General features: G+C 40.8%; 1 protein-coding gene across 1 annotated transcript in view; it reads left to right on the top strand.

The window, feature by feature from the left end:
- The first annotated feature begins 72 nt into the window (after positions 1-72).
- The window catches only part of CRYL1 (crystallin lambda 1), a 58,619-nt gene continuing 32,851 nt past the window's right edge, over positions 73-25,840 (top strand). The window contains exons 1-4 of the mRNA XM_039564982.1: positions 73-196; positions 2,949-3,056; positions 9,435-9,561; positions 22,101-22,262. Coding sequence (XP_039420916.1) covers positions 165-196; positions 2,949-3,056; positions 9,435-9,561; positions 22,101-22,262 — 429 coding nt within the window. The 5' untranslated portion in view covers positions 73-164. The remainder of the gene's footprint in view (positions 197-2,948; positions 3,057-9,434; positions 9,562-22,100; positions 22,263-25,840) is intronic.

The following is a 25,840-nucleotide window of genomic DNA, read 5'->3' as shown; positions in this document are numbered from 1 at the left end:
CCCCGAGCAGGCTCGGCCCTCCGGGAAGGTGGCGGCCGCGGAGCCAATGGGCGGCCGTGACATGGCGGGAGCCGCGGGAGCTGCGGGAGGGGCGGGCCCGCCCAGGGCAGAGGTGGCTCATCCCGCTGCCCATCCCGCATCTCCCGGTCGCGGCCCCCGCAGCCATGGAGCCCTCGCAGGTTGCCATCATCGGCAGGTAAAGCCTCTCGTCGCCCGCGGGCGGGTGCAGCGCCCCGGGAAGGAGGTGCCAGCCCGGCCCGGCCCGGCGCCTGTGGGATGGATGCCCGCGGCGTGCGAAGGGGCTTGGGGGCCGTCTCCCGGCTCGGCCCGGCCTGCGGGGAGGGGGTTTGGGGACTCCGTGGCGGGTACGGCCCTGCCTCAGCTGTCCCCACTGCTGCAGCCGTCGGGTGTGTCAGCGAGGTGGTGGGTTTTGCCCAGCTGCGGGGGCTTGCTGCTGCTGGATGTCGGGAACGGAGGGGGATGCACCTGCTTGGCTCCTTAGAGTGCCTCTGCTTAAGCCCTTGATAGCTCAGTGCTACTTTAAAACAAACAGCAGACAAACATCTTCACCGAAGTAAGTCACCCTTTAGGTCTGAAAGACTGCCGCCCCTCTGCATTGCAATGCCTTGTGTGTGTGTAAGTGCGAGAGGAGTGGAGAAATCCAAGCACAGCTTTAACATCCTCTTTGTCAACTATGTCAAGAAGCTCCTAAATTAGTCTTAGACATTCCTGAAGTAATTTTTACTTGCCACAAAGGTCAGCAGTATTTCTGGCTTGTGTTTTCATTCTGGCATTGTTTCATCCTCTCATTGAGCTGAACCTAAAGTTGTTTACTTGAACAAGAGTGTGGAGGGGAGAGAAAATACGTGCCACACAGTAACAGTCCCCTCTGCACCACTGTACCTTGGTGCTACAAGTGTGTGCTGCAGCAAACTTTATTAGTGAGACTACTTGCAGCTTCAGAATGGGAATTTCGGTGCTGCTCGGTGACACTGACCAAGCTGGCTCCTACTGTTGGCACTCACGGAAGTTTTATTCACCATAGGTGTGTGTGAAGGGTTGGGAGAGTTGGGCTCTTGTCTGCTGTGGCTCCTATGGCACTAAACCTAGTTTTGGTAGGACCTGCAGAAGTTGTGTGAGCAGATAGATACTTTATCTATACTGGGCCCAAAAGGACAGTGCTTAAAGTGTCAAAAAGCACTGTCTTGGGATCACATCTGCTAACATCAGGTGGTAATGATGCTGTTGTATACAATGGAGTAACAGTGCAGATCTGATACCTATCACTGACTTACTTTGTGTGCTCTGTGGTTCAAAAGAAAAAAACCCACAATCCTAAAAACCTGTATTAAAGTGAAAGAAATTTTTTTTTGTGTTTTAAGAAAATTTAATTTTAAAGTGCAATTTAGAGAGATAATGCCAGTTTATAAAGATACTGGTAACTCAGATATGCTTGTGTCAGGTTAAGGTTTAAGCATTATTCAAATGCTTTCATTTTTTAAATACTTGTTAGTTGGGAGGCTACAATAGCTAACAAACCTTGGCCATGCCTATTTTGCAAGTTTGTTCTGTTCCTTGCCTCAGAATTGATGAAGTCTGGGCTTACTACAGAGAAGCTGTGTATTTTTACTTTTAAATGGTAGGTTTTGAGACCTTACTGTCTGCTTAACAGCACTAAATACAAAGCTTCACTTCTTTTTTTTGTCCCAGTTATTTCCACTGATTCCTGCTATTTCCTGAAACTTCCTGTTTTGATCCTTTAAAAAAACATATAGTTAAACCAAAGGCGGAACATGTTCCGGTTTTTTCTTCCTTCTTTTCTCATCTGCCCTATTACTTTATCTCTGACTTTTGCTCTCCTTTTAATCTTTTATTGATGCCCTAATGGCCTTGAATTTTTCAATTGCCAGAGATCACTAAAGTTTAATGCTGCAAATACAGTGATCTTGGAAGTGATAGGAAATGCATGTGATTATCAAAATCCCAGCTGTAACAGTCATGGATATGGATGTCTCTGTTACAGATTTTTTTTTTTTCCTAATTTTTTTGTGATTTCAAGTTATGTAAGCTTGTGACACTGTGCCTTGGTGCTTCCATTTGAAAAGGCTGCTGCCTGCTACACATATAACAAAATTAAAACCTGCATAGCTTTAAAAGATGTAGTAAGATTGTCGGTTACTACAGATTTCTTCTATGTATTGCTCAGTAATATGATTTCACCAAACGATGTAGGCAGGCTGTTCCTGTGTGTATCCAGCATGATAAAGTGCTTCATCTAAAAATAAAAGTAGTGCTAGAGGTGGCTAGATGGAAAAATAATATCAAACCCATGTTCAGTTGAGAGTTTTTTCCCTGTTCATGTGCTTGTGGTACTTTCTGAATTGCTGAGGACGCTGTGACTTCAGTAGCTGGGCCTTGGGTTTTCTGATCATCTCTGAAGCAGGATCCTGCACCCTTGGACCAGTGGACTGCTGCCTGTCTTCAGACTATGAACTGAACAAATAATTTTTTTTTTTTTTTAATCTCTTTAGTATGAATCCATTAACCAACTCCAGGTTAAGATTGTGGCTGACAAAACTGTTGGTGATTGAGTGCAGTGTCCCAAAGTAGTGGTTCCTCCTATCCTATCCTATCCTATCCTGCTTCCTATCCTATCCTATCCTATCCTATCCTATCCTATCCTATCCTGCTCTCCTTTTCCTGTTTTGTTTTGGGTTTTTTCTTCCCCATTTTTTTCCTTCCAGCTTTCAGAGAAGTTGCTATACACAGCCAGCAAAAGGTATTTCTGCTAGAGAGATTTGCTTCTCATCAATTTGTAAATGATCTTTTTTATCAAATATCAAAGAGTCCAAGCTCTGTTTTCATTTTTGTGATGCTTTCAAGACCTCCTTCCCCCTATTAAATGCTGGTTTATTAGTTGGCTGATATTTATTTCTTTTTCTTTTCAGTGGACTCATTGGTTGCAGCTGGGCCATGGTGTTTGCTGCTGGAGGCTTCAAAGTGAAACTTTATGATATTGCACAACAGCAGCTAACAAGTGCACTGGAAAATATTCGGTAGGTCACCTGACTTGAAATAACTGGGGTTGGAATGAAACTGTGGGTTTTTTGTAATTATGAACGAATAGCCATATCTTGTTATTTCAGGGAGCACAGATTTTAGGCTCTGAAGAAGGCTTTAAATTAGAAGTACAGGTCCTGTTAAGGTCAGAAGGACTGTGCTTCCAAGTGTCACTGACACTTCTGAAGGGAAATTTAATTTTTAAGTTATTCAAGAGCTTAAGTTTAAATTCAATTTTTTAAAATAATACTTACCACCATTAGGTTATTTATAGGCTAGCTTTAAAATACATGAACATAAGACTTTTTATGCAGAGAGGCAACAAAGATTCTTTCAAAGTGGAGGTGGGTTAAGGTGGATTGCTGAGAAGGCCTGCTACAATGATTAGTATTTTATAACTAGTTTTTAAACTTTAAAACTGATATTTTTGAGTCCTAGAACAGGTTGCTAGTGTCATTTGATCAGCTATAGTTAAAGTGGAGAGCATCTTTAGGAGTGCCGGTTTGAGGGTGTGAACGTAAGATCACTCTCACTGGTTGAGGCCAGCAGGCCTCCAGCCCTCTTCTGTTGCCGTGCTGTGGCTAAAGCCTCGTGCTTTTCACACTACAAGAGTTACAAGTTCAAGTCCTGGCTGCTCTCCTCCCCCAGCCTTCAATGCCAACAAGTTAATTATCTATTCAGTCACTCTTAATTACATTTGTTCCGAGTATTTCTCTAACGTTCCCTTGAGCTGATACAAATCCTTTTGTGGCCTCCTTGCCAAAGGACTTTGTGTTCTGCAGGTTTACTGCTTGCTGCGTGAAGAGGCATTCCCTTGTGTTTGTTTAGAACCTGGCTCCTAAGTTGCTTTGATTGACCCCTGGTTCTTCTGTTAGAAGGAAGATGTCTAACTGGTCCTATGCACCCTCTTCTTACTGGGCCTGGAAATACAGCTTTTATCTGCCTGTGAGAGAGGGTGAAAGTGCATTTATAAAGTGGTTCTGTACACAACCTTATGTTGCTGTATCGGCATTTAATGCTGAACTTCAGATGACTTCACAATTAGCATCAACCTAAATGCATCAGCTCTTCCTTCATGATGCCTTGGAGTGACATATGTCAGCTTGTGTGTCAGCTGTGTGGGGTGTAAGGTTGTGGTTGTTTCAGGTTGCACCTGAAAAAAGGTTGTGGTGTGTTGCATCCTAATTGCTTTCTGTAACAAGGCTTAAAGCAAATAGGAATGACTTCAGGAAGCCCTTGTAGGTCATGTCAGTTGTCAGAGTTCAGAAGTTAAACAGTATGTGATGTCTAGTGAGATTTGCTGAAAAAGCCTTGATAGCAAAAGAATGGGAAAATCTGTTTTTTGGGGTTTTTTTTGTTTTTTTAAATTTTTTTTCCCCTTTCCAGGTGGGTGTTAGACCAAACATCTGAATTGCATCACCTAGATGACACAAACTTTTGGTTTTTTTCAGAGTTGCTGTCATAGTGGTAGCCACGATGAGATTCTGGATTATTAGGTGGCAGTTTTGTAGTGTTCATTACTAAAGCCAGCACTTGCCCCACATTTTTTCTTTTTCTGATAGCAAGATGAGGATTTTAGCCTTCCAAGGTTTTCAGCTTGAAAACATGAAGCATAGAATGTCATTTGTAATAGGATAGAGTGCCATTTGATTGGGTCTGTACTGTCCTATGCCTGCATGTGTTCTCCTATAGGAGTGCACAGAATCACCGAATGGGTAATGTTGGAAGGGAACACTGGAGGTCATCTAGTCCAACCTCCCTGCTCAAGCAGGGTTTCCTACAGCTCATTATATCCAGACAGCTTTTGAATAGCTCCAGGAAAGAGACCTTACAACCTTTCTGGGCAAGCTGTTCCAGTGTTTAGTTAACTTCACAGTAAAGAAGTTCTTCCTCGTGTTCAGGTGGAACTTTCTGTGTTCCAGTTTCTGCCTGTTGCCTCTTGTCCTATTGCTTGGGACCACTGAGAAGAGCCTGGATCCATTTCTTGACGCTTTCAGATACTTACAGACATTATTGAGGTCCCCTGTGTTGTCTCTTTTGAGGCTGAACAGGCCCAATTCCATCAGCCTTTCCTTGTAAGAGAGATGCTCCAGTACATTAATCATCTTCGTAGCCCTCTGCTGGACCCCCTCCAGGAACTCTGTGTCTTTCTTGTGCTGAGGAGCCCAGCACTGGACACAGCATTCCAGATGTGCCTCACCCACCGGGGCAGAGTAGAGGAGCAGGATCTCCTCCCTCGACCTGCTGGCAATGCTCTTCCTAATGCATCCCACTGGCCTTCTTGGCCACAAGGACACACTGCTGGCTCATGGACAGCTTGTTGTCCGCCAGGACCCCCAGGTCTTTCTCCACAGAGCTGCTTTCCAGCAGGTCAGCCCCCAGCCTGTGCTGGTGCCTGGGGTTATTCCTCCCCAGGTGCAGGACACTGCAGCGGCCCTTGTTGAATTTCAGAGAGTTCCTCTCTGCCCATCTCTCCAACCTGTCAAGGTCATTCTGAAGGGCTGCACAGGCCTCTGGGGTACCAGCCACTCCTCCCAGCTTTGTGTCATCGGTGAACTTGCTGAGGAGGCATCTGCCCCTTCATCCAAGTCATTGATAAGTTCAAGGCAAGTTCAGTTGAGTTCAAGGCAGGTTTTGCCTTTTACATAAGATGTTCTTAACTTGTAATTAACTTGTGTATTTTGGCTGTTGTAGCACTCTAGTTAAAAAGCCTAGTTCCAGGAAAACATCGTTTTTGTGACAAGAACATGAGCTATGCAGTTTCTTCAACCACTGTTGATAAATTTTGAAATAATAAGAATTAGAAAAACAGGTAGTATCCTATTCCTGAAAGTAGTCCTGAAACATGGGATGCAGAAATGTTTTAGTGCATGCTGCTTTGCCAAAAATAAATTTGTAATTCTTGTAGTATGTAAACTTTTTCAAGTAGTTACTGTGCTATTGTTCTAAACATAATTATGCTGCTGATAAAGATTGATTAATTAGTAGGCTTGCTGGCTTAGTCTTCCAGTCTGTCTTATATATTGCTGTGTTGTGTTGGTACTGTATATATATCAAGGGCAAAATGCAGCTTGGCTTAGGTCTTCCTTGATAGTTTTATATATCTCCTTTGAGGGGAGAACTTCTAACTAGATGATTCTTTCCAGAACATAGTTTGATACTGAGTGCCTGATGCTGGCACATCAAGCTTGTGCTAAATCATACGTTTGATTCTACCTTTTGATTTTATGTCTGCCCACCCACCACCCCCAAAAGTGCAATTAACTAGCTCGGCAAAACTGTTTCATTTGCAGAACTAACTAGAGAAAGTATTGATAGGCTTTGGAAGGGGGTAGATTCTGTCTTTACAAAGGTTCTGTCTGACTGTTCCGGAGTTGAAAACACCTCCAAAAGGAAATGTTGTCTTTTCACCTCATTCCTGCATGGTAGCGAGTCCCCTGGGCGGCTAGGGGGATTTCAGTAAGAGTGATTTGTGTAATTACTAAAGCTGTGTTTTGAGAACAGGTATGGTGCTCACATTTGCCTGGTACGCAGAGTAACAGGTTGTCCAAGGAGTCAGTGTTATTTCCTTTCCTGAAAGCTTTCAAGCTTGGCAAAAACCTACTTGGTCTGTTCTGTCTCAGGCTAAATATGTGGGACTGGTGTTGTTTTGGTTTGTTGCTTTCCCCATGCTGACTACCCTCTCATTTATCAGACAGCATTAGTGGTAGTGCTATGACTGGTGAATGGTTCTCGTCTTTGGGTAACAGTGGCTGGCTGAACCTGTGAAGAACAGGATTGGTGTTTTCTTCCTTCCCTTTTTGTTAGTGTGGGCAATATGGTTGTGATTAAGTGGTCTTAATTCTAGTAAGTATTTTCTTGTTGCAACAGTGTGTGCTGAATACGACAACTGCCCAGTAGTAGCTGTGGATAAAGGTGAGGCAAGTGGGGTGTGAACAAGGTGAGTTTTTAGCATTGCCTTCAGGGTCCTTCTGTAAAGACTCTTAGAGTAGAATTTGTAACCACAAGCATTCCAGGCATTTTATGTGATTGGGAGTGTTCCCATAGATTGGATGCCTTATCCTGAAGCAAATACTAGCCCAATTCCCAGAATAGCATTGACATGGGCAGACATGTACAACAGTAAAACTCTGGAGGTAGATGAAGCTCAAAAAGGAAGTAGTATTTCCTTAAGGATGTGAATTCTTCATTCTTCAAAGACCTTACAGGTATTGAGTGAAGCTCTCTGAGCTGCACAAACAATACAGCTGCAGAGTGAAGCCCTGTGTGCTATGAACATGGCTGCAATGACCCCCTCAGACTGGGGTCATCGGAGGGATGATCCCCCAAAAATTTAGGCTGCCTTCATTAAAAAATCATCCAGTAGAGGTCAGTGGTTCACTGCTGTGTGTACAAACCTTTGTGCCTTAATATGTGATAAGTATCAGGGAACATTGGTTTCCCATAGTTCTGTAGCAATGTAATACCCCAGGGGAACATAAGGATGGTTTAGTGTGTGAAAGACTTAAAATTTATTTGTGGAACAAAACAATCAGAATGTCAATAAGTAGATTGGCAAAGGGTGTGAAAGATGAAAATTTTCCAGGAGGGAATGCCAAAATTGAAGTAATGCACATAATTCCTACTCCATGCTTCAACTGATTTAAATACATGGCTAACATGAAGATTGGTTATGATAACAGGAACATTTTTTGTTAGGAGTAAAAAAAATCAATCCAGCCTCAAGTTCCAAAGATGAAGATGATAGTTTTGAAGGTTAACTAAGAAATGGTATTCTCAGTGCACAGTGTATTCTTAATGGTTTATGACAGAAAAGCAGAAATGCAGAATGGTTATCACTGACAGAGGAGGAAAGATATGAAACAGGAGATGGGTGCTGCAAGCTTCTGTGAGAGCTTGGGGAAGAAAAATAGAAGCTAGATCTCTTAGTCTGACTCTAGCTCTTTTGAATCCCTCAGTCACCAATCATGTACTGTCATTTTGGGGAACCTGGGAGGATGAGACAAATGTAGTATTGCAATGAGAGTGAACAAAGAATGAAGGAAGTAATTCTGATATGATCTCTTCAAATGTAACTTTTTTTGTGTGTGTTTTTAGTTTGGTTTGGGGTTTTTTTAAGCAATATATGTAGCATGCGAGCAGGAGTATGCTGGATTTGGGCAAGAGCACCTGGGAAATGAACTTCTAATAAATGGACTGTTAAGACCTTTTGAATTACTTATCTTGCCTCACAGGGTGTGAGGGAGCCAGAAGTTTGGATATGCTATCTTAGGGCACCTGTTTCTTTACAGATGAAACACTGGCACCTTTAGTGCTAGAAACCTTAAGTGTTGAATGAAGTTTCTGCCCAGCATGCTGTGGTATATATTCCCTCTGAGCTTGGGAAAGGGAGCTGAAGATTTCTGTTTCCTATTGATTGCCATAGATTGCTTAAGAAGTAGAAATCTGTGCTTTTCACCCATCCATTTGCTGTGTCATTAAGTTGATAGGAAGAATAAAGGATTTTTTTTTTCCTGCTGCTACTCATTAGCTCAATTTCCTCATGTCTTCATGAGGATGAACAGCTTTTGCTGACTAATAACCAAAGGCTCGGAGGAGTTCTGGCTTGATGAAACTGATGAAAACTGAACAGATTTAACCATGATAAGGACTACATCAAAGAGCTTCAGGTTGATTGTGATCAGACAGTTTAATCCCACCTAATTTCTGTGGCCATTGTTCCTCTAAGTCGCTTATAATGGTTTTGAAAAATGGCTTGCTTATTCTGGATGTTCGAGGGCTTCAACCTATAGAGACCTTTTCTGAGAAAATGGCATGTCCAGTCCCAGCCGTGGTGTGTACTTGAGCATTCATTTCAAGTTTAGTAACTACTTGAATTTTTTGACACTTGGTCTGTAGGCATTAAAAAAGCCCCAAAATGTAGTGGCATGGGGTTTTTAGGAAGGAGTCTTGGCTATATCACATGTGTTTATTTATCTCTATACTGGTAAAAATCTGTTTCTACAGCGAGGCTGTGTAACAAAAGAGCTGTTCGTAAAATTAGATGAAGTATATTAAAGGCACCTTGCTTCCCATTAAATATGAGCAGGAAAAAACTCTTGCTGATTGTGCACCAGTTAAAACAAGTTTGAAGTGGTGACAGTCTTGCATCTAGGAGTAGATCTTAGATGTCTGCTTGAAGAGAAGAAAAACCTCTAATAAGATGGGGGAGGAAGGAGAAATGACTGAAATTAACCTTTGTGTTTTTGAATATAGATGTGTGCAGTGGCATGGCAAATATTATAGTACATGGTTTGTAAATAGGGTTTTTCAAATAATTGATAGTGGCTTAACAGTGATAAAGTGTTTAAATGTGTCTATGTTGTTTCTGTCAGCAAACAAATGAAAGAGACGGAGAAGTCGGGATTCCTGAAAGGAGCTTTGAGTGCGGAGCAGCAGTTGGCTCTCATTAGCGTTTGTACAGACCTGAAGGCAGCAGTAGAGGGTGCTACTTTCATTCAGGTAAGCAAAGATTTGCCAGCTCCAACTCCTAGCAAACAGTTTAGAAAGATGATCAAAAGCTGAGCCATGCAATAGGTGGGCACTGCAGAGTTCAACATCCTGACCTCATAAAGATACAGTCGTGCTTGTTAAAGTTCTTTCTAGCCTGGTATCCTGATGTGGGAGGTCATGCTTCTGTGTAGAATTTCCTACACTAGATTCCTTGCAAGTTTATTCTGAGTTATGGGGGGAGAGGCTGGCAGCTACGCTGAGAGGGAATTGCTGACCTCCATGTATAGTAACAACTGTACCTGTTAGAAAGATGAATGTGAGGTGAAGGTGGGCAGGAGATTCTTTGGGGACAGATTATCTCTTAGGGAGCACCACACATTCTAGAGCTGGGTCTAAAATGTGTTTTTTCCTTTCCAGGTACCCAGTGAAGGCAGGGAGTATGACATATGGGTTGGCTATTCTGACTGTGAGGGAGTGCTGTAGCGAAACACAGCTATCCTGGAGTATTAGAGTATTAAAACCAGGGTTGATACATAGGTTTGGAATCTGTGCTGCTAAGTAAAATTTGAATGGGGAACAAGCTAAACTGCTAGATAGTTTGTGGGTGCTTAATTATTAATATGCTCACTGGATTGGATGTAGTGCAGAGAATAGGCTAATCTGGGACCATTTCTGGGATAAAGTATGGATGAATTTTCATTAGGATTGGCATCTTCTACCCTACGTGGCTCCCCAGTATTATTCCAGTGTTGTACCATTAGCTGTCTCTACATGTATTTGTGTTGCACTCAAGAGTTTACAACTTACACTGCATCAGGCTGTAAATTCCCACAGTCTGATTAGCTGCAGCACAACCCTAATGACAAATCAAACTGAAAGAGGACAGACTTTCAGACCTTTTATTCCTCCCAATTTGGTGAAGTGAGGAGGAGAGAATGGGAGGCAGGGCAAAGCCTCACACAGAAGTCAAGGTGTGAATGTACTCTAGATTTTTACAGTGGTACACTCTTTTGTGTTCACTTCCTTTTCTTCATGGCATGAAACTATACATTGTCACCCTCAGTATCTTACTCTTTCATCGCTAATGAGCTCAGAACTTGTTAGTTCACAGTATTGTGTTCATGCATGTATTGCCTCCTTCTGCTGAGTTTAATTTGCAAATTTATTGTCTAGTCACTCAGTCTTGTAAAGTCCTTCTGCAAATGTTTGTGGTTATAATAATGATGGCCAACTTAAATTTCATGAGCTAACTTTCAGGTCATTTATGAATGGATGTAACAAAGGGCACAGCTATCTGTGAAACAGCACTGGCCAGCCTATTCCAGTGAGTAAGAACTGACCGTTCTTCCTACCTTCTTCTTCTGAAAGCTGCTGCCTTGTTTCCAATATTCTCATAGTTCTGCTTGTTTCCTTTGCTCTTTCAAGCATTTCTTACTACCTGGTATGTCTATATAGCGTCTCTACTTTCTCCGTATGCTACCGGTAAGGATCTGATCATTCTTAGTGCCAGCTTTGTATCTCTTTAGCATTCTGACTTCTATTTTACCATCTTCTTTTGAACATAGCTGTGATGGAATTCTTGGGTCTTGTTGCTCTGGCAGGCATTTCAAGTTTTGGTATGCTATTGGTCCTGTTAGAGAGGGTCTTTGGCAAAATCTTAAGATTTTTGAGCAAGGTCTTGCATGCCATGTCAGATTAAATTGAGGGCTGCATTCTTCCCCACCACTATCAGTTCATCTACGAAATGGGCATTGGGCAAATGTTGCAAAATCAAAGTAATTTTATGTTGGAAGGAACCTGTGGAAGTCATCTGGCCCAACCCATTGCAGAGCCAACTTGCATCAACTTGCGCAGAATTCTTGCAGCTGAGTTTTGGATAAACACTTCTGGTCTCTTTGGGTAACTTGTTACAATGTTTGATTACTGTAATTGTGCAACTTTTCCCTAATATCTAGTTGAAGTCTCTTCTTGCAACTTCAGTCTCTTGCCTTCTGTTCTATCGGCCTGCACCTCAGAGAATCAGTGTGTTCCTTTCAGGTAGCTGAAGGCAGCAGTGTTGTGTTGATAGTCTCCAAACAGCAACAATGTACCTGGGATAACTCCAGCTTTCTGCTGCTATTTTATGTTCCCTTAGCCCTTCTGATGTCTCTAAACATGTAGTTGTTTAGTATATAAATAAAAATAAATGAAATGGCTGCAGTATGCCCATGGATAACAAGTCAAATGTGTGAAACATGGTTGGCACTATTTGTATCAACTCTCCAAACTATACCATTAAAGTTTGGTTTGATTCAAACTGTTAACAAATGCATAGTGGAAGTGGGCAGGCAACTTATTTGAAATAGACTTTAATTTTCTCTTGAAAGAAGGGTGGTGGAATAGAATGGAACAATCTTAATTCTAGGCTCACAGCCTTATTTCAGCACTGAGCAGACTACATTATGGCTGAACCATATTAAATTTAAGAAACGCTGCTTTAGGACAGCTTTGAACCTGGAAGGACAAAATGTACTAATTGTAACTTGTGAGTACAAGTGTTCTGACTTTTAGTTACTTAAAAAATAAAATACTAGTTGCATTTATGTTAGTTGAATATAGAGAATTCAATTTTCATGCTTAATTATATAACCTACTGATTATCTTATTTGAAAATTTTCATGAGAATTGCATTTCTTTACCCTGGATTTCAGTTGGTTAAATCTTAACTTCTTTTCAAATTCGGCCTTTATAGAATAAGTCCACTTAAAGCTTTAAAAAACTTCTTGATGTTTGCCGTCCGTGAGTAAATTCTTCAGACGGTTGCCTTCTATGTAATTTTCATAGGATGTAACTTAAAACAGGTGGGATAAAGTAGTAAAAAGTGGAACTTCCTAAGTTATATCAGTGAAGATATAAAAGGGAAAAAGATGCAAGAAATAATTAGGAGGACTGAGAAGAAAATTCATAAAAGTAATGTCATGAACCTTTTAAAAGGTTATATATTTTCTCTCCTGAGCATTTTCATGAAGTAACTTGTCTTGAGTAGTGTGCTTTGCATCAACTTCAGAAGGAAAGCAGTCCATGTTTTGCTCTCAACCTGAGTATTCATGCAGGTTCACTTCTCAGAACTTTCCTGTGCTAGTTGGAGTCGTAACCTGTAGCATGTAGGTGAATGTACACTGCAAGTTTTTATATCACTAGAAGCTTTAATTCTGAAATAACTTTTCCATTAGCTGAAAACTCCATGGAGATAAATTAATGGATATGTTTGTACTATTATGTCCCTGTCATGGGCTATCATGGATGAGTTAAATGTTTCTTACTGTTGTGCTCTTAGCTTTCCTGCATAAATAGATGATGACTTTTGTCTTCTATCCTTGTGTGACTATTAGGTATTGAACATCTTAGTACTCCTTTGAATATTAAAACCAGGTTTGAGTGGAAATGTGTCTAGTTCATAAATAATATATTGAATAGTGATGCCTTAAGAGACCTCCTAGAAACAGAGACTTGACAGGAGTAAGGGAATAAAGGTAGTAGGTATTTATTTGAAAGGCCTCCAAAGGTATCCCCTGGGGAGCCAGAGGCTACTGCCAAAATGGACCCCAAGATGGATAACCGGTCACAAGTTCTTCACTCTTTTATAGGTTTGGTTCATTTGCATAGCAGGGTTAATTCTCCTGTTAAAGCTTCAGTTTTCCCCTCAGCTTACTCACCCTTAGCGGCTCTTTGGTTTATATTTTTGGGCCTAGGACAGCCTAAGTGTCCTTGAAGAGCAGGCCCAGAGAGGCTTTGTTATGTCTACCTAGCACAAGAGCAGAAATTAACAGGCTACAAGAAACTTTCAGAGTTACACACTAAACAGTACAGAATTTGAAAAATATAAAAGTTAAAACCTAAGGCATCAACAGAAGTCAGTGCAGCACCTGTATGATCTCTTACCACAACACTAGTAAAATAAAGCCAGAGCTTTTTAAATTAAACGATTTACTAACTGAACAAGAGAGTTTACTAGCTGTCAGAGGAAGATAAGATGGCTAACTATTGCTAAGATCTTACTCTTGACACCTGGGCTGCTGTGTATTCTGGTGAGTTGTGAGGACTGGCTGGGCTGGTTGAAGATGGGCAGAAAAGGTGACTGAGAGGTGATCTCTGAACCCATCTGTTGTGCTGTGGCATTGAACAGAGCAGACTGGGCAAAGGGATGAAGTTAAAGCTTTTAACTTTCACCTTGTGTTCTTGAAGTATTTATCCTTTTTACTTTTAAAAGAACACTGCCTAAAAGCCTTAGAACAGTATCTTCATTCCTGCCCACCCCTTTAAAAAGAGAGGGTGTTCTGCCCCCTCTCCTCCTTCCCCCCTTACACCTGCAGACAGACTGTGAAGCTTGTGATAACGACACTGATAGATCTTCAACCCGGTATCTTTTAGATCTTGCTGGCTCCTTTATCTTTTCCAGTTAGACATATTTTTTAAAAACAGTGTTAACAGCTTTCAAAAAGTCTGGTTGTGCCTCAGGGTGCAAAACCAGCATTGACTCCGGAGCTTTGACAACAGGTGTCTTGTGTCTCTGGTCATAAAAATTAGTCTTTGACTGTCTGTTACCGGTTTCTACTCATAGCTTTTGTTTGTCTTTCCTGACGGCTTTCAAGAACCCTTTTGCTTCTGGGGATGAGGGAATGTCTGCAGGCAGTGGGTGAAGATGTCTTCAGCTGCCCTGTGCTCACAGGCTAGAAGACCATACTGGTTTGGAGGCTCTGTTAGTCGCATACCTCTGTAAAAACAAAACTGCTGGCAGGCAGAGTGTACAAGCATTGCAGTAACATGGCTTCTTCTGAATTGAGCCCTGGACAGACAAACATGGGTCTGTTTGCTCTCAGCTGGGCAAATATAACCTTAGGCCTGGTTTTACCCTACTGAGCTTAAACACTGGCCTGAGGCACCAGGAATTTTCTTTTGGCTTTTGAGGGAACAGGTTTTAAGCATGTGACCTGACTTGCTGTCTTTGTAGTTGTTTTGAGAAAATTCCTTCTAATTTTAAAGATTGAAATGGTCGGATCTTAAAGACTTGCTGTAAAATGTTTCATGAAGTCGTGTCTGAGTTGAACTGAAAGATGATGTTTAGGTAAACAGCTTGCCAGTGTCACTGCAGTGGAGCTGCTGCTGAATGGACTTACATCCTTCCAAATTTTCTGACATTCATTTCCCATCTATTCTGTGCATATAACAGCTGGTGTCATCTGCCATTACAGTCTTGAATAAGGTTTTGGTCCCTGTTTCAGGAGGTTGTCATTGCCAAGACTGTCATCCTGCCCAACAACAAATCTTGCTCTTCAGGTTCTCTTCCACTGCTCCCTGGTGCCTTTTCTGGGGCGGTATTGTGTCTCCATTGCCTTTCCTATATCACTCCCTGTTTTTCAGGGTGGATGGGGTCAGGGTAGAAGAAAACAGAGAAAATCTAGTTCTTTGGGAGAAGATATGGGGAGGAGGATGTCACTCAACCTGTTTGAGATCTTACTGCCCTTTCCTGAGGGAACAAAAAGGATCTTCATCTGTAGCAGCCTGATCGACTTGTCTGTCTGTCTTTTGAAAGTTTTGTAGGATATGTGAACATCATGGAAAAAGGTGGATCTTTTCATGCCATGATACTAACAGGAGATGAAGCAAAACTTGTCTTCATTTGCTGTATTTGTTTTAAATAAAAAACCAGCCAAAAAGCCCTTCACAGAACCCCCCAAACCCTCCCAAATCTGCAAGTTTGATTTTAGAAAATGTAGTTCTGAAAACTAGTACCTCCGCAAATCCTGCTTTTTTCTACTAAAGGTTGAATAGACACTTGTAATTCAGTCACTTACCCTGAACAGTATAAAATGACAGTAACTTGATATTTTTATTGCTCAGATTCTTTAACAGAGTATGTTTATGAAACGTAGGAAAGTACAAAATGTTTCCATCCAAGTGCTGGATTTCACCTCAGTGTTGTTTACTTGCACAGTATCATGTGGTCAGCAGTCTTTCATGTCACTCAAGAGGTACTGATTTATGAAGCATCAGATTTCACACTTGTATGAGCTCATTTGTTTAAGACAAATAAGAAGTTATCACTCTAGATCTAAAGTGATTTATTGTCCTAAATTATTATTTTTTAAAATTAGATTACCTGAAAATGCTGGTGCTTTAACTGATGCTTTTACAGTGAGCTTCCTCATCTACTGATGAGACCAAAGGCAGGCAGGCTCAGTCATACCTAGACAGCTGTCTGTCAAAAATGTGTTAACCTGTTCTTAAAATTCTCTTGTGGTGTGATTCTTCTCCTCCCACGTTTAGCATTTTGCTCCAGTCCATACATAACCCACAGAAAGTCTGTAACTGAAGCCCTGGGATGTGAAGCTCACATGCCTGTATTTTATTCATCTTTTTTATAAATGTGTCACATGGTGATAATGTGTCCCTGCCATTCCTAATGGCCAGTCTGCTTTTCAATTAAGGGAGCTGCTGTCCTTATTATGCTTTCTTACCCTTGGCTTCCAGGATAGCAGTAGTTAGCAAGATAGTTCAGGTTCAAAATAAAAGTCTTGCTTGCCAAGGTTGTGTGGCTTGTTTTGGGCTAACTAGAGGCGGTTTACACCTAAGGAGGCTTTTGTTGCTGAAGATATTTTTGTTAATGATTTGGTTTTTGTTCATGGGCTTGAAACCATCTTGGAGGAAGTTGTGTACCCGCATAGTGGAATGAGTATCTGCTGTGGGAAAGGAGCAGACAGCCTGATGAGCTCCTGTTCCCCTCTGTGTATCCCACTGGGTTGGTTTTCTGCATCACATCCAAGTGTTTCAGGGGTTTTGTGGTGGTTTGTTTTGGTTTGTTTTTTTCCTTCTTCTTCCTCATTTTGACTGATCAAAATCCTGACACTGCACTGAAAGGTCTGCAACAGCCTGGGGCCTCCTTCAATAACAGCTCTGTGTGTGTCTCATCCCAAAGCCATGCAAATCTGTGTGTGCCTCCTACTCAGCTGCTGGCCCTGCTTTTATCCTCAAGGATAAAAAAGGAAAGCAACACTTTACGAAAAGAGACTGAAGTAAATATGTGTTCCCTTCACCATCTTTGAAGTTTGAAATAATGAATTTTTGTTTGTCACCTTGTCTTAATTAATGTCTTGGTATACTGTTAGATCCACATACTATCCATTCCTAAAGAGCCTCAAAATATGCATCTAAAACTATTTTTGAGGGGAGCATGATGGAAAAGTCGAAAATACTTGATTTCAAGTATTTGCATTTAAAATATGTAATGATTCTGAATTTTGTGAAATTACCAGCCCTATTCAATGTATGAAAAAAAAAAAAATTGAGGTAAGTTCTAATGGTTAACAATAATATCAGAAGCAAAATTGATACAGTGATATAATAATTTGTTCTGATCTTATAAATACAGTTTTATGTCTCTGCTTGTTTCACTAGGTGAACTCCCAGTCTCTGCTGTCAAAATGTCACATTTTTTAATTGCAGGTGGTGTAGTTTCCCAGGTTCACGTGTGTGACTCTTGTTTACTGACTATAGTGCACTTTAGTGTCTGACATGGAATACAATAGAAAAATGCTCAAGTTTCCTTAATAGAAGGTGCACCTTCACTGTTCCAGAATGGAAATACAGACCTAAACTGTGCAGGAACAGAACAAGCTACTATGTCAACATAAAAACCTAAAGAGAAATAATAATAATTAGGACTGAAATACTAATGATAGTAGTGAGCATTTTAAATGCTCTTTTTCTTAAAATATAATTTGATGTGGATTCAATAAAATGGTGACTGAAACACAGCGGTCTGTATGCAAGATGGAACAAATAGATGGAATCTTGCTTTGGTAACTTCAGTAACCTCAACTTTGCCAGTGATATTGGGGGAAACAGAACTGGTTCTCAAATTGTAGAGTTTAATTTGCAGAGACCTTATTTTAGCATATATACTTCTTCCAAAGAGGCTTTTACAAGAATCCTTTATTATATTATTTAGATGCAGTAAAATTCTACGGAATAGTTGTATTTGACTGTACAGTTGCTATCTATAGATAGTGATTTGAAATCTCCATTTCATTAAATTTGCAGGTCTCCTTTTCAGGGATTTTTAATGTCTGTCTTAAACAGCATTCAGGTTATATGTATAAAAATCCACAGGCCAAAGCTTTTTGTAGGTTTATGTTTATCAGGCTTTGTTTTAGAAATAAAACATTCTCAAGTGGCTTGTTAGATTGAAAATAAAACAATTATGCCTCTCTTCTCTGTGAAGTTCTTTTCCTAGTGGATTATAACTATAGAAGATAATGGAAGTGTTTGTAGAAATGTATTAGGCACCAAGCTTTCAGAAAAGCTCCTTTTCTGAGATGCAGAACTCTGTCTCTTAATGCTGTGAAGTTCTTTTTATTCCCACAAAAAGCTGGACATAATGTGGTTCCTGTTGCAGGAGTACTGACAGTCTGGGTCCAGCTTGTAGGATAGTTCTGTGCTTTGAAAGCTGCTGCTACAGCCTCATTCTGTGAGAGGAGAGAATTGCTGTCACTTGACTCTGGAAGCTGTTCTACAGGAGGCCTTAAAAATTTCAGCTGAATCACAGCACTGACAAGCTGAGGCTCCTTAAAATGCTCTAAGTTTTATATGTGTGTAAACAGAGCAGGGGCTTGTGGCATGTTTGGACATCCTCACTTATCTGCACAAGATGAGGAGCATTCTTGTTGCAGTCAAAGTAGTTACGGCTCCTAAACAGTTTACCTGCTCCTTAAAACCTTGTTGAATTTACTGGGAAAAGGGAAGTCTCAGAACTCTAGAAAATAATTTTCTACCTCAGTTATGGTTGGGCAAGGGCACAGGGTGCCCTTGCTGTAGCAGCTGCAGCATGGCAGTGAAATGGAACTCTTGGGGTTAGGTGGTACAAGATGAGGGTAGGAGGGGAATAGCTGTGGGAGGGGAATACAGTATTTCTTGCTCTCCCCTGGTGTGATTGAGGAGCCAATTGAGAGCTTATGGGTCAAGATTATCAGGACCACCAGTATGGGAGACTTTGTGGTAGACATCTGCTACAGACCACTTGACCAGGAAGAAAAGGCCTTCTTCAGAAGCCTCACATTCACAGGCCCATGTCTTCATGGTGGGGCTTCAGCAAGATCAGTATCTACTGGAGGGACAGTACAGGAGAGCACAAAGAATTCAGAAGGATTCTGGAATGCATTAATGGTAACTTCAACACAGGTGGTTGAGGAGTAAAAGAGGGGACATGTTGTGCTGGACCTCACAAACAGTGAAGAGCTGGTTGGAGATGTGAAGATCAGGGGGAAGTCTTGACTATAGTGGCCATGAGATGGTGAAGTTGAGGATCCTGGGAGGAGAAGCAAGACAAAAACTGGGGTTACAGCTCTAGACTTCACGAGAGACAACTTTGGCTTGTTGGGCCAGAATCTACTTGGAAGAATCCCATGGTATGGGATACACTCCTGGAATGAAGAGGGGTCTAGGAGAGCTCAAGACAGATTTATCTTTGCTTGCAGGAATGTATATTATCATAAATCTTCATATTAAGATTGCCAGGGAAGAAGCACTTGATTATGTTTTGAATTTGCAGCAGACAGCATCTAGTCAGGAGGTAGGAATTCATTATTGTGCAACTGTAGCTTTCAGACTTCTTTATTCAGCAATTCCTTATGCTGGTGACTACCATCAGACTCCATACTCGTTATTGGGAAAGCTTGATGCTGCTCTGTGTGACAGCGTCTCCAGATGATGTTACGGAAAGTGGCTTGCTTGTTGCTGACTGGTTGCTAATCTTTGACCTTCTGCATGCTAGTCTAAGTATCTGGCTTTCATCTTATACTGCCATCTTATGCTGCTTGTGTAGGATGTTTACTTATTTTAGGACCGTACCACTGTGTTGCAGGACTTTGCTTCAGGCCATATTCTGTTCCTTTTGCCTCCCAGTACTAATAAGTTGCTCAGCAGCAATTCTCATTGATAGTATAAGGAAAAGGTATTTTGCAAAGTAGTGTTTTGGGGAGTGTTTTCCTAGAAGGTACAGAGGATTTGCTACCTTGGCATGTTTGAGAATGGATGGGAAGAATCTGGGTAGATGCCAGCATTTAAATATAGGAAAATGAAGTTGTGCATTTAGATGAGCATGGATGCATGTGGGAGCACAGATGGTGGATAGCATGGTGAGAAAGGCCTATGCAAAAACACAGAGACACTGGATTTAAACAGATAAAACTCACTGACTCTCCATGTGAGACTTGATTTAAACAGATAAAACTCACTGGCTTTCCTGGCATTTCAGGGGTTGTGTCATGTGAGTGCAGCTTCTTGATTAGGGGCAACTAGACCTCAATCACCATGTGGTATATCAGTTAGCTAGGGAGGGAGTCTAGCATATATTTATCTTGCGGAGCTCTTTAAGAGTTCATAAAGTGGTTCAAGTAGCTGCTGTATGTTCTCTGAACATATATTTGGATAGTGTAATTCCTATTACCTTTAAGCCTTTAATTCAATACAACACTTCCAGGAGATGGGTTTTAAAAATTAACAGCTGTCGTGTTTTGATCGGGCTGTTAAGAGATGTCTAATAAAGTTTAAATTGGAAGTCAGATTTATAGCAACCTTGTTTAGGTGACCAGGCCTTGGAATAAAGGTGTACTGTTCACTGCAAATGAGAAGTATGATCTTCCCTAAGAAAAGGGCACAGAAATATACAGTGTCACTTAAAATGCGTAGTGGTGCATGCTAACCTTTTTGCACTGATTCTTTGAGAGAAGCTGTGGTAGCTTTAAACCTGTATCTTATCTGCTCTCTGTTTGATCTTCTCTTTCTCAGGGTAAACAGAATAGCTTCAGACCTTCAGGCTCCATAACTGACAGCAAGTGAGGTTCCTGTTTAATGGATTGTTTAGATCTTAATTTTCCCCCTGTTCTTCAGGGAATTGGTGTCTCTGAGAATATAATTGCATGCTTGAGAACAGAAACTTTATTGCAGTGGTCCAACAACCTGAATAAAATTGTGACACTATACAAGAAACTCCAAGCAAATGGCCCATTCAGAAACCTTATGTAACCGTGGCAGGTTTGAGTTTCCAGCAGATTTGAGTTTGCCTTTTTGATTATCATCTGATGTGAGAGCAGGCTTAGAGTTTCAAGTTCACAAACCTATTCAGAGCAGCTCTTTTATTAGCTTGAACAGTATCTGCAGAGTTCTCGTCATCTTTGGCTTCACTAAAAGAAACTATTTAAACCTAACCAACAAGCAGGGATTCTGGAACTATGAGCGGAGTATCATTTTGTTTTGATAAGGCCGTCTAATACTTTGGGCTCTATCTGGAGTTCTTAAATGACCCTGTTTGTCTCTTCTGCATCATGGAACCTTTAGTACTGTTCCATGCAACTTATTTTTTAAGTCTTCAAATTACTTTTAACCCATTTATTGGTTTAAAAACTCTGGCCCTGGGCATTCCTGCCACAGAGTCTGTCTGAAGCTGCAGATACTAAATGTAAATTTTGGATTATGTTAAATGGGTAGCCTTTTTTCCTAACCTTGCCATGTATTGTTCAGCATAACAGGAGGGACAGAACAAAGTACTGACAAGTGCGAGAAAGTTAGAGTTAGAAAAGTGCAGATATTTTCAGTGTGTTTTAAGGGAAAAGCTGAGGTTTTGCAGCGTTGGGATCCTGTTTGGATTTTTTTTAACTCTTCCAAAAACCCTAGAAAACAAGCTGGCCTTGTTCCTCCATTTTCTTCTTGAAGACCAAAGACTTTTCTGTTGCTTGTGGGATCCACTGTAGTTATTATCCCATGTCTTTCTCCTCCCAGACTGGTGGATCTTTGCATGCTCTCCTTCAGGCAGAAGGATATAACTTTGGAAATCTAATGACTGTAGATTGTGGCTCTTGGCTCATACATATGAAATTCCACACTGTAATGTAGAGCTGAACATACTCAGTAGCTTTGAGAAAAGTTTTGATAGCGTCCATTCTACTTCAGAAATCTTTCTCAGTGACCCTCACACTTAAAAATGCTTAAGTATCGTCATTAATTGCAACTCTAGGAATTGCTTAAGTACAGGTTGCAGAGCTGTACCTTGGAATCTCCTGCCATAGTTCTGGAGATTGTAAGTTTGTCTTCTTTTGAGATACACCTGTTCATTTCCATCTTGTCTGAGAGAGAATATTGACTTCTATCATGTGAGATTCTCTTAAAAAAAAAAAAAAGTGGAGACCAGGTCTTAATCCTCTGTATTGTGTTATTTCCCTGTGTGAGTCTGTATTTTAGATAAAGCAGAATCTTTTCTTTTGTGTTAAATCTCCTGTGGGGTGTGGTGGTTCATCTTCTGCTGTACATAAACTCCTGGGCTTTCCATTTCTTAAACTGTGGGAAGATATTTTTGTGTCGATGGTATATTGCTCACTGGTATATCTAGGTTGATTAAAATAGGTGGTTTGTGCTGAATTCCTAGGTGTCAGCATGGGATCAATGAAGTCTGAAATGTACGGCTAGATACTATTGAACTACATGACTTCTAATACTGTTTTTTGTTTTTATTCCAGGAATGTACTCCAGAGAACCTGGAACTGAAAAAGAAGATTTTTGGTCAGTTGGATCTTATTGTGGGTGACAGTGTTATCTTGAGCAGCTCGACCTCTTGTCTCTTACCCAGCAAATTGTTCACTGGCCTTAAACACGTTAAGCAGTGCATCGTATCGCATCCTGTAAGTATGATGGCATGTTTCTTTTTTGTGTAAACTGCATCCCAAACTCTTTCCTGCAGACTGAAAGGCACAGAAGGGTATTTGGGGCTCTTGTGTGCCATTGTTGGTGTGCATGGGGCCAACTTTTCAAAAAAGCTGTAGTTTGGTTATTCTGTGAGAAGCAGCACTAATCTACTAAATTGAGAGGATGTAGCATGTTGCATATTGTTGGCTCAAGATATGTTCTGTGTGTGCTCATATTGTTGTGTGTTTCTGAAACTACTGGCTTTCAGAATGTAGGAATTCTATGTTTTGGGTACAACTCATAACATTGCTACTTTCTTCTTGTGTCATTGTTAGTCTTTTCTAGTATCCTTTTTCAGCTTCTGCTGGGTAACAGTAAGAATCCAAACACTGAGCTGCATGTGCTTGTCAGGCAGTATTGATAAAAGATGGGAAATTTAGACTCCAGTTTCTTCACACTTGTGATGCAGAAGCAGTATACCTGAAAAAGGAATTAAGGAATGATGAAATGGAACAAATTGGACTTGGAGCTGAACTTGCATTCTTTATGACCAACTGGAACAGGGCAGTGATGCAAAAATGGAATGACTAGAGGTTGCAGCAGTACCTCAAAGTGGTCAAAGGCACTTGTGAGTTTCTGTAGAGATCTGTTTGGAACTGCCAGACATCAGTTTGTCACATCTCTCCTCAGCATGGAAGAGCATTTTGTCTTGATCACTGGGGTTCTTACCGCTTCTGTTTTCCACTACTCAATAAGCTAATGAATTTGTTAACCCAATGTTAGTCTGGTGGTCAGCTGATCAGTTAAGAGGACTGTTGTCATGAAGAAAGGTACTGCTCTGGTCTCTGCAATTTGGTAACTGTATGATGTCTCTCCAGAGCACTCCTCAGAGTGTAAAGTAAATGTCAATTCCCTGGGCATGCTCAAGAATACAAAAATACAGCATTACTTTGTCTCTACAGCTACCTGTAGCCTAACACTGTAGTGTCAAAGCATTTGGTCAGTCCCTTTCTGACACTTCACCACCACCACCACTGTGCCTTGCGGTGACTGGGTGGCAAGGGGAACAAAAGGCTTGGTTTTGTTTGTTTCTATATAATTAGTTTTCAATCCCTTTTGACTAGAAAAAAAAAAAATCAAATGTCAAAGTATGTATCTGTGCCTAGATCTAGCCTTTCTCCAGTCTAAAATTCAGTAGTTCCTTGTCTCTTATTTCCAGGGTTGTAGTTTTCTCTAGTGCAAGAGAAGAGATAATATCTCTTTAACGTTTCTATATTAAGTAACTATACGATTTCTTTTATTTAACCAGTTCCTGGCTGCCTGACTATTTGTCAGTCTTTGATTTTACTGTTCTCTGTCTTACTGTTTTCCCAAGTTGGTCTGTACCAGTTAACTTTGTTTAGTCTGAACTGCAGTCTTATAGGAGTCACTCCTGAAACCAAGTTTTATCAGACCTTGAAAGGTAGTTAGTCTCTGCGTAAACATTTTCTGTGTTGCTGTTGTAAGGATATATGTCTTTTTACAAAGCAAACGCTCCGGAGTACCTTAAAATGTCGAATTGTTCCAAAATGGCTTTGCAGTCCAACTCAGACTATTTTCTTAGTAATCTCAGCTTTACTCAGCTGTACTGAGTGCACTGAAGAAGCTGTAAACCAGTGTACTTCCAGGGGCCTTTCTGTCTCTGCATCAGGAAACATGCTTGCTTGTAGTAGTTGTGGGCTTTGGGTGGGGTTTTTTTTGTTTTGTGTTGTTTTTTACTAAGATCTTGAACACAATAGTAGGATTTGGTGGCTGCAGGAAGCAAGCAGCTCTGCCAGACACTGAAAACAAGTGTGCAATTTGATATACCAGAAAAATTAAAAGCTAAAGTTGCAGAGCCTCTGGCACGGGTGAGGGTGTTGAGGTTAAATGAAATGAAGTGCCCAAAGGGCAGAAGCAGCTCATCCCTTTGCTTAACATGGTTCAGTAGTTAGAAAAAAAAAAAATCCCATAGCACAGCTGTATGATAGAAATGCACACAATACTTAACGTTACAATAGAAAACAGGTACAGCTGTTCTCTGATAGCAGTTTCAGGCAGTGGATCAGGAGAGGTCTGCTGCAGAGTGGTTCTCTTCTCATGGGATGCATATGCCTGCTAGGTCACACAACTAGAAATATGGAGCTAGAGGAGAGTGTGCCATTGAGTGAAGTCCCCTGTTGTACAGGAAGCCCTGTAATCAAATAACTTTAAAACTGTATTAAATTCTCAGATTATTTTTTTAATTCCACTACTCCTGTTAGAAATTGTGTCTTCTAATTTTTGTTCCAATCTGATTACTGGTCCATTAAAATTAATATTTATGTTTGTTGGCAGCTTTTGTATAACTTAATTATTTTCAGTGTTTTCTTTGTCATCTCCTTTCTTAGCTGTCACTTTGTTAGACTAAGGTGACCTTCTGTTCCCTGAAATGCTTCGCATTTTTAGAAACTTTCCCCCATTCCCTATTTCATCTATGTTCTACCACTTTCTGTTTTTATCAATATCTATTATCTCACTCCTAAAACATTGTCTTCCTATGTCTCCTCAGTGTGCTCACGAACACACCCATATACTCCCAGTGCCAAATTCATGAAATGGAATATTTCAATAGGATCACTGTCAGCACTAATCTTTGAAGAAATTTTTCATAGCCTCGGTCTCTCTCAACAGCTAACTTCTCTTTCTGATTGGAACCTGTGATATACTTAAGGGTTAGAAAAGCCTCAGAGAATGTCTTGGTGCTTGCAGTGTTTTGGGTCTTGCTCAATTGCCTGGCACTGCTGAATGGTGTCCATCCACCACACTGTTCTCAGTGTTGGTGGTGGCACTGCCAGAGGGAATGATGTGAGACAGGCTGTGTTGGGACACGAGGCCCTCCAAAGGGAATGAAGTGTGTTACATCAGTAGTTACAGCAGATGTACCATACATCAGATTATGTGTTGGTCAGACCCTGCAGGAAAGGGAACCATGTAAATACTGAAAGGAGAGAACATGCAGAGAGGAAAGGTTGCTTGCACATTGTTGTGATTAAATCCCGTACTTGCATTTACAGGAGCACAGTTAAGAGTAGTTGACTATAAGGGAGTATGATGAAAGAATCAGTACTTAATTACCATCCTTTGAATGTCAGTGTTATTCCTGGTAGTAATTTATTATATGTTAGCTCCTTCTATTGCCTGGAACTAGATGGAAGGCTGAATTTAATACCTTTAAGAGTACAGCTGAAGGACAGTTAGGCTCTTTGGGAAGAGCATGCATGCAGCATTACCATCTGTAACACTATGACCTGAAGAACTTTTAGCTGTTTCCAGGATGTTCTTTAGGACTTTTTGGTTTTTACTTCAAAAATACATTACACAAAGGTCTTGACTTGATGAGAAATTACATTTGGGACGAGTCAGGGAGAGGTAATTTATTTTTTTCTAAGTACAGTGTTTGAAGGTAACCTGTTCTGCAACATTCTTAAAGTATGTTTTATGTGATATCTTTTACTGTGTTTAGCATATATTTACAGGCTTGGGCCAGTAGCAGCTTATCTGTTAAGTGTTGCAT

Source organism: Corvus cornix, chromosome 1 (assembly GCF_000738735.6).
Source record: "Corvus cornix cornix isolate S_Up_H32 chromosome 1, ASM73873v5, whole genome shotgun sequence".
In the NCBI taxonomy this organism is placed as follows: Eukaryota; Metazoa; Chordata; class Aves; order Passeriformes; family Corvidae; genus Corvus; species Corvus cornix.
This window is presented reverse-complemented; position numbering and strand designations above follow the sequence as displayed.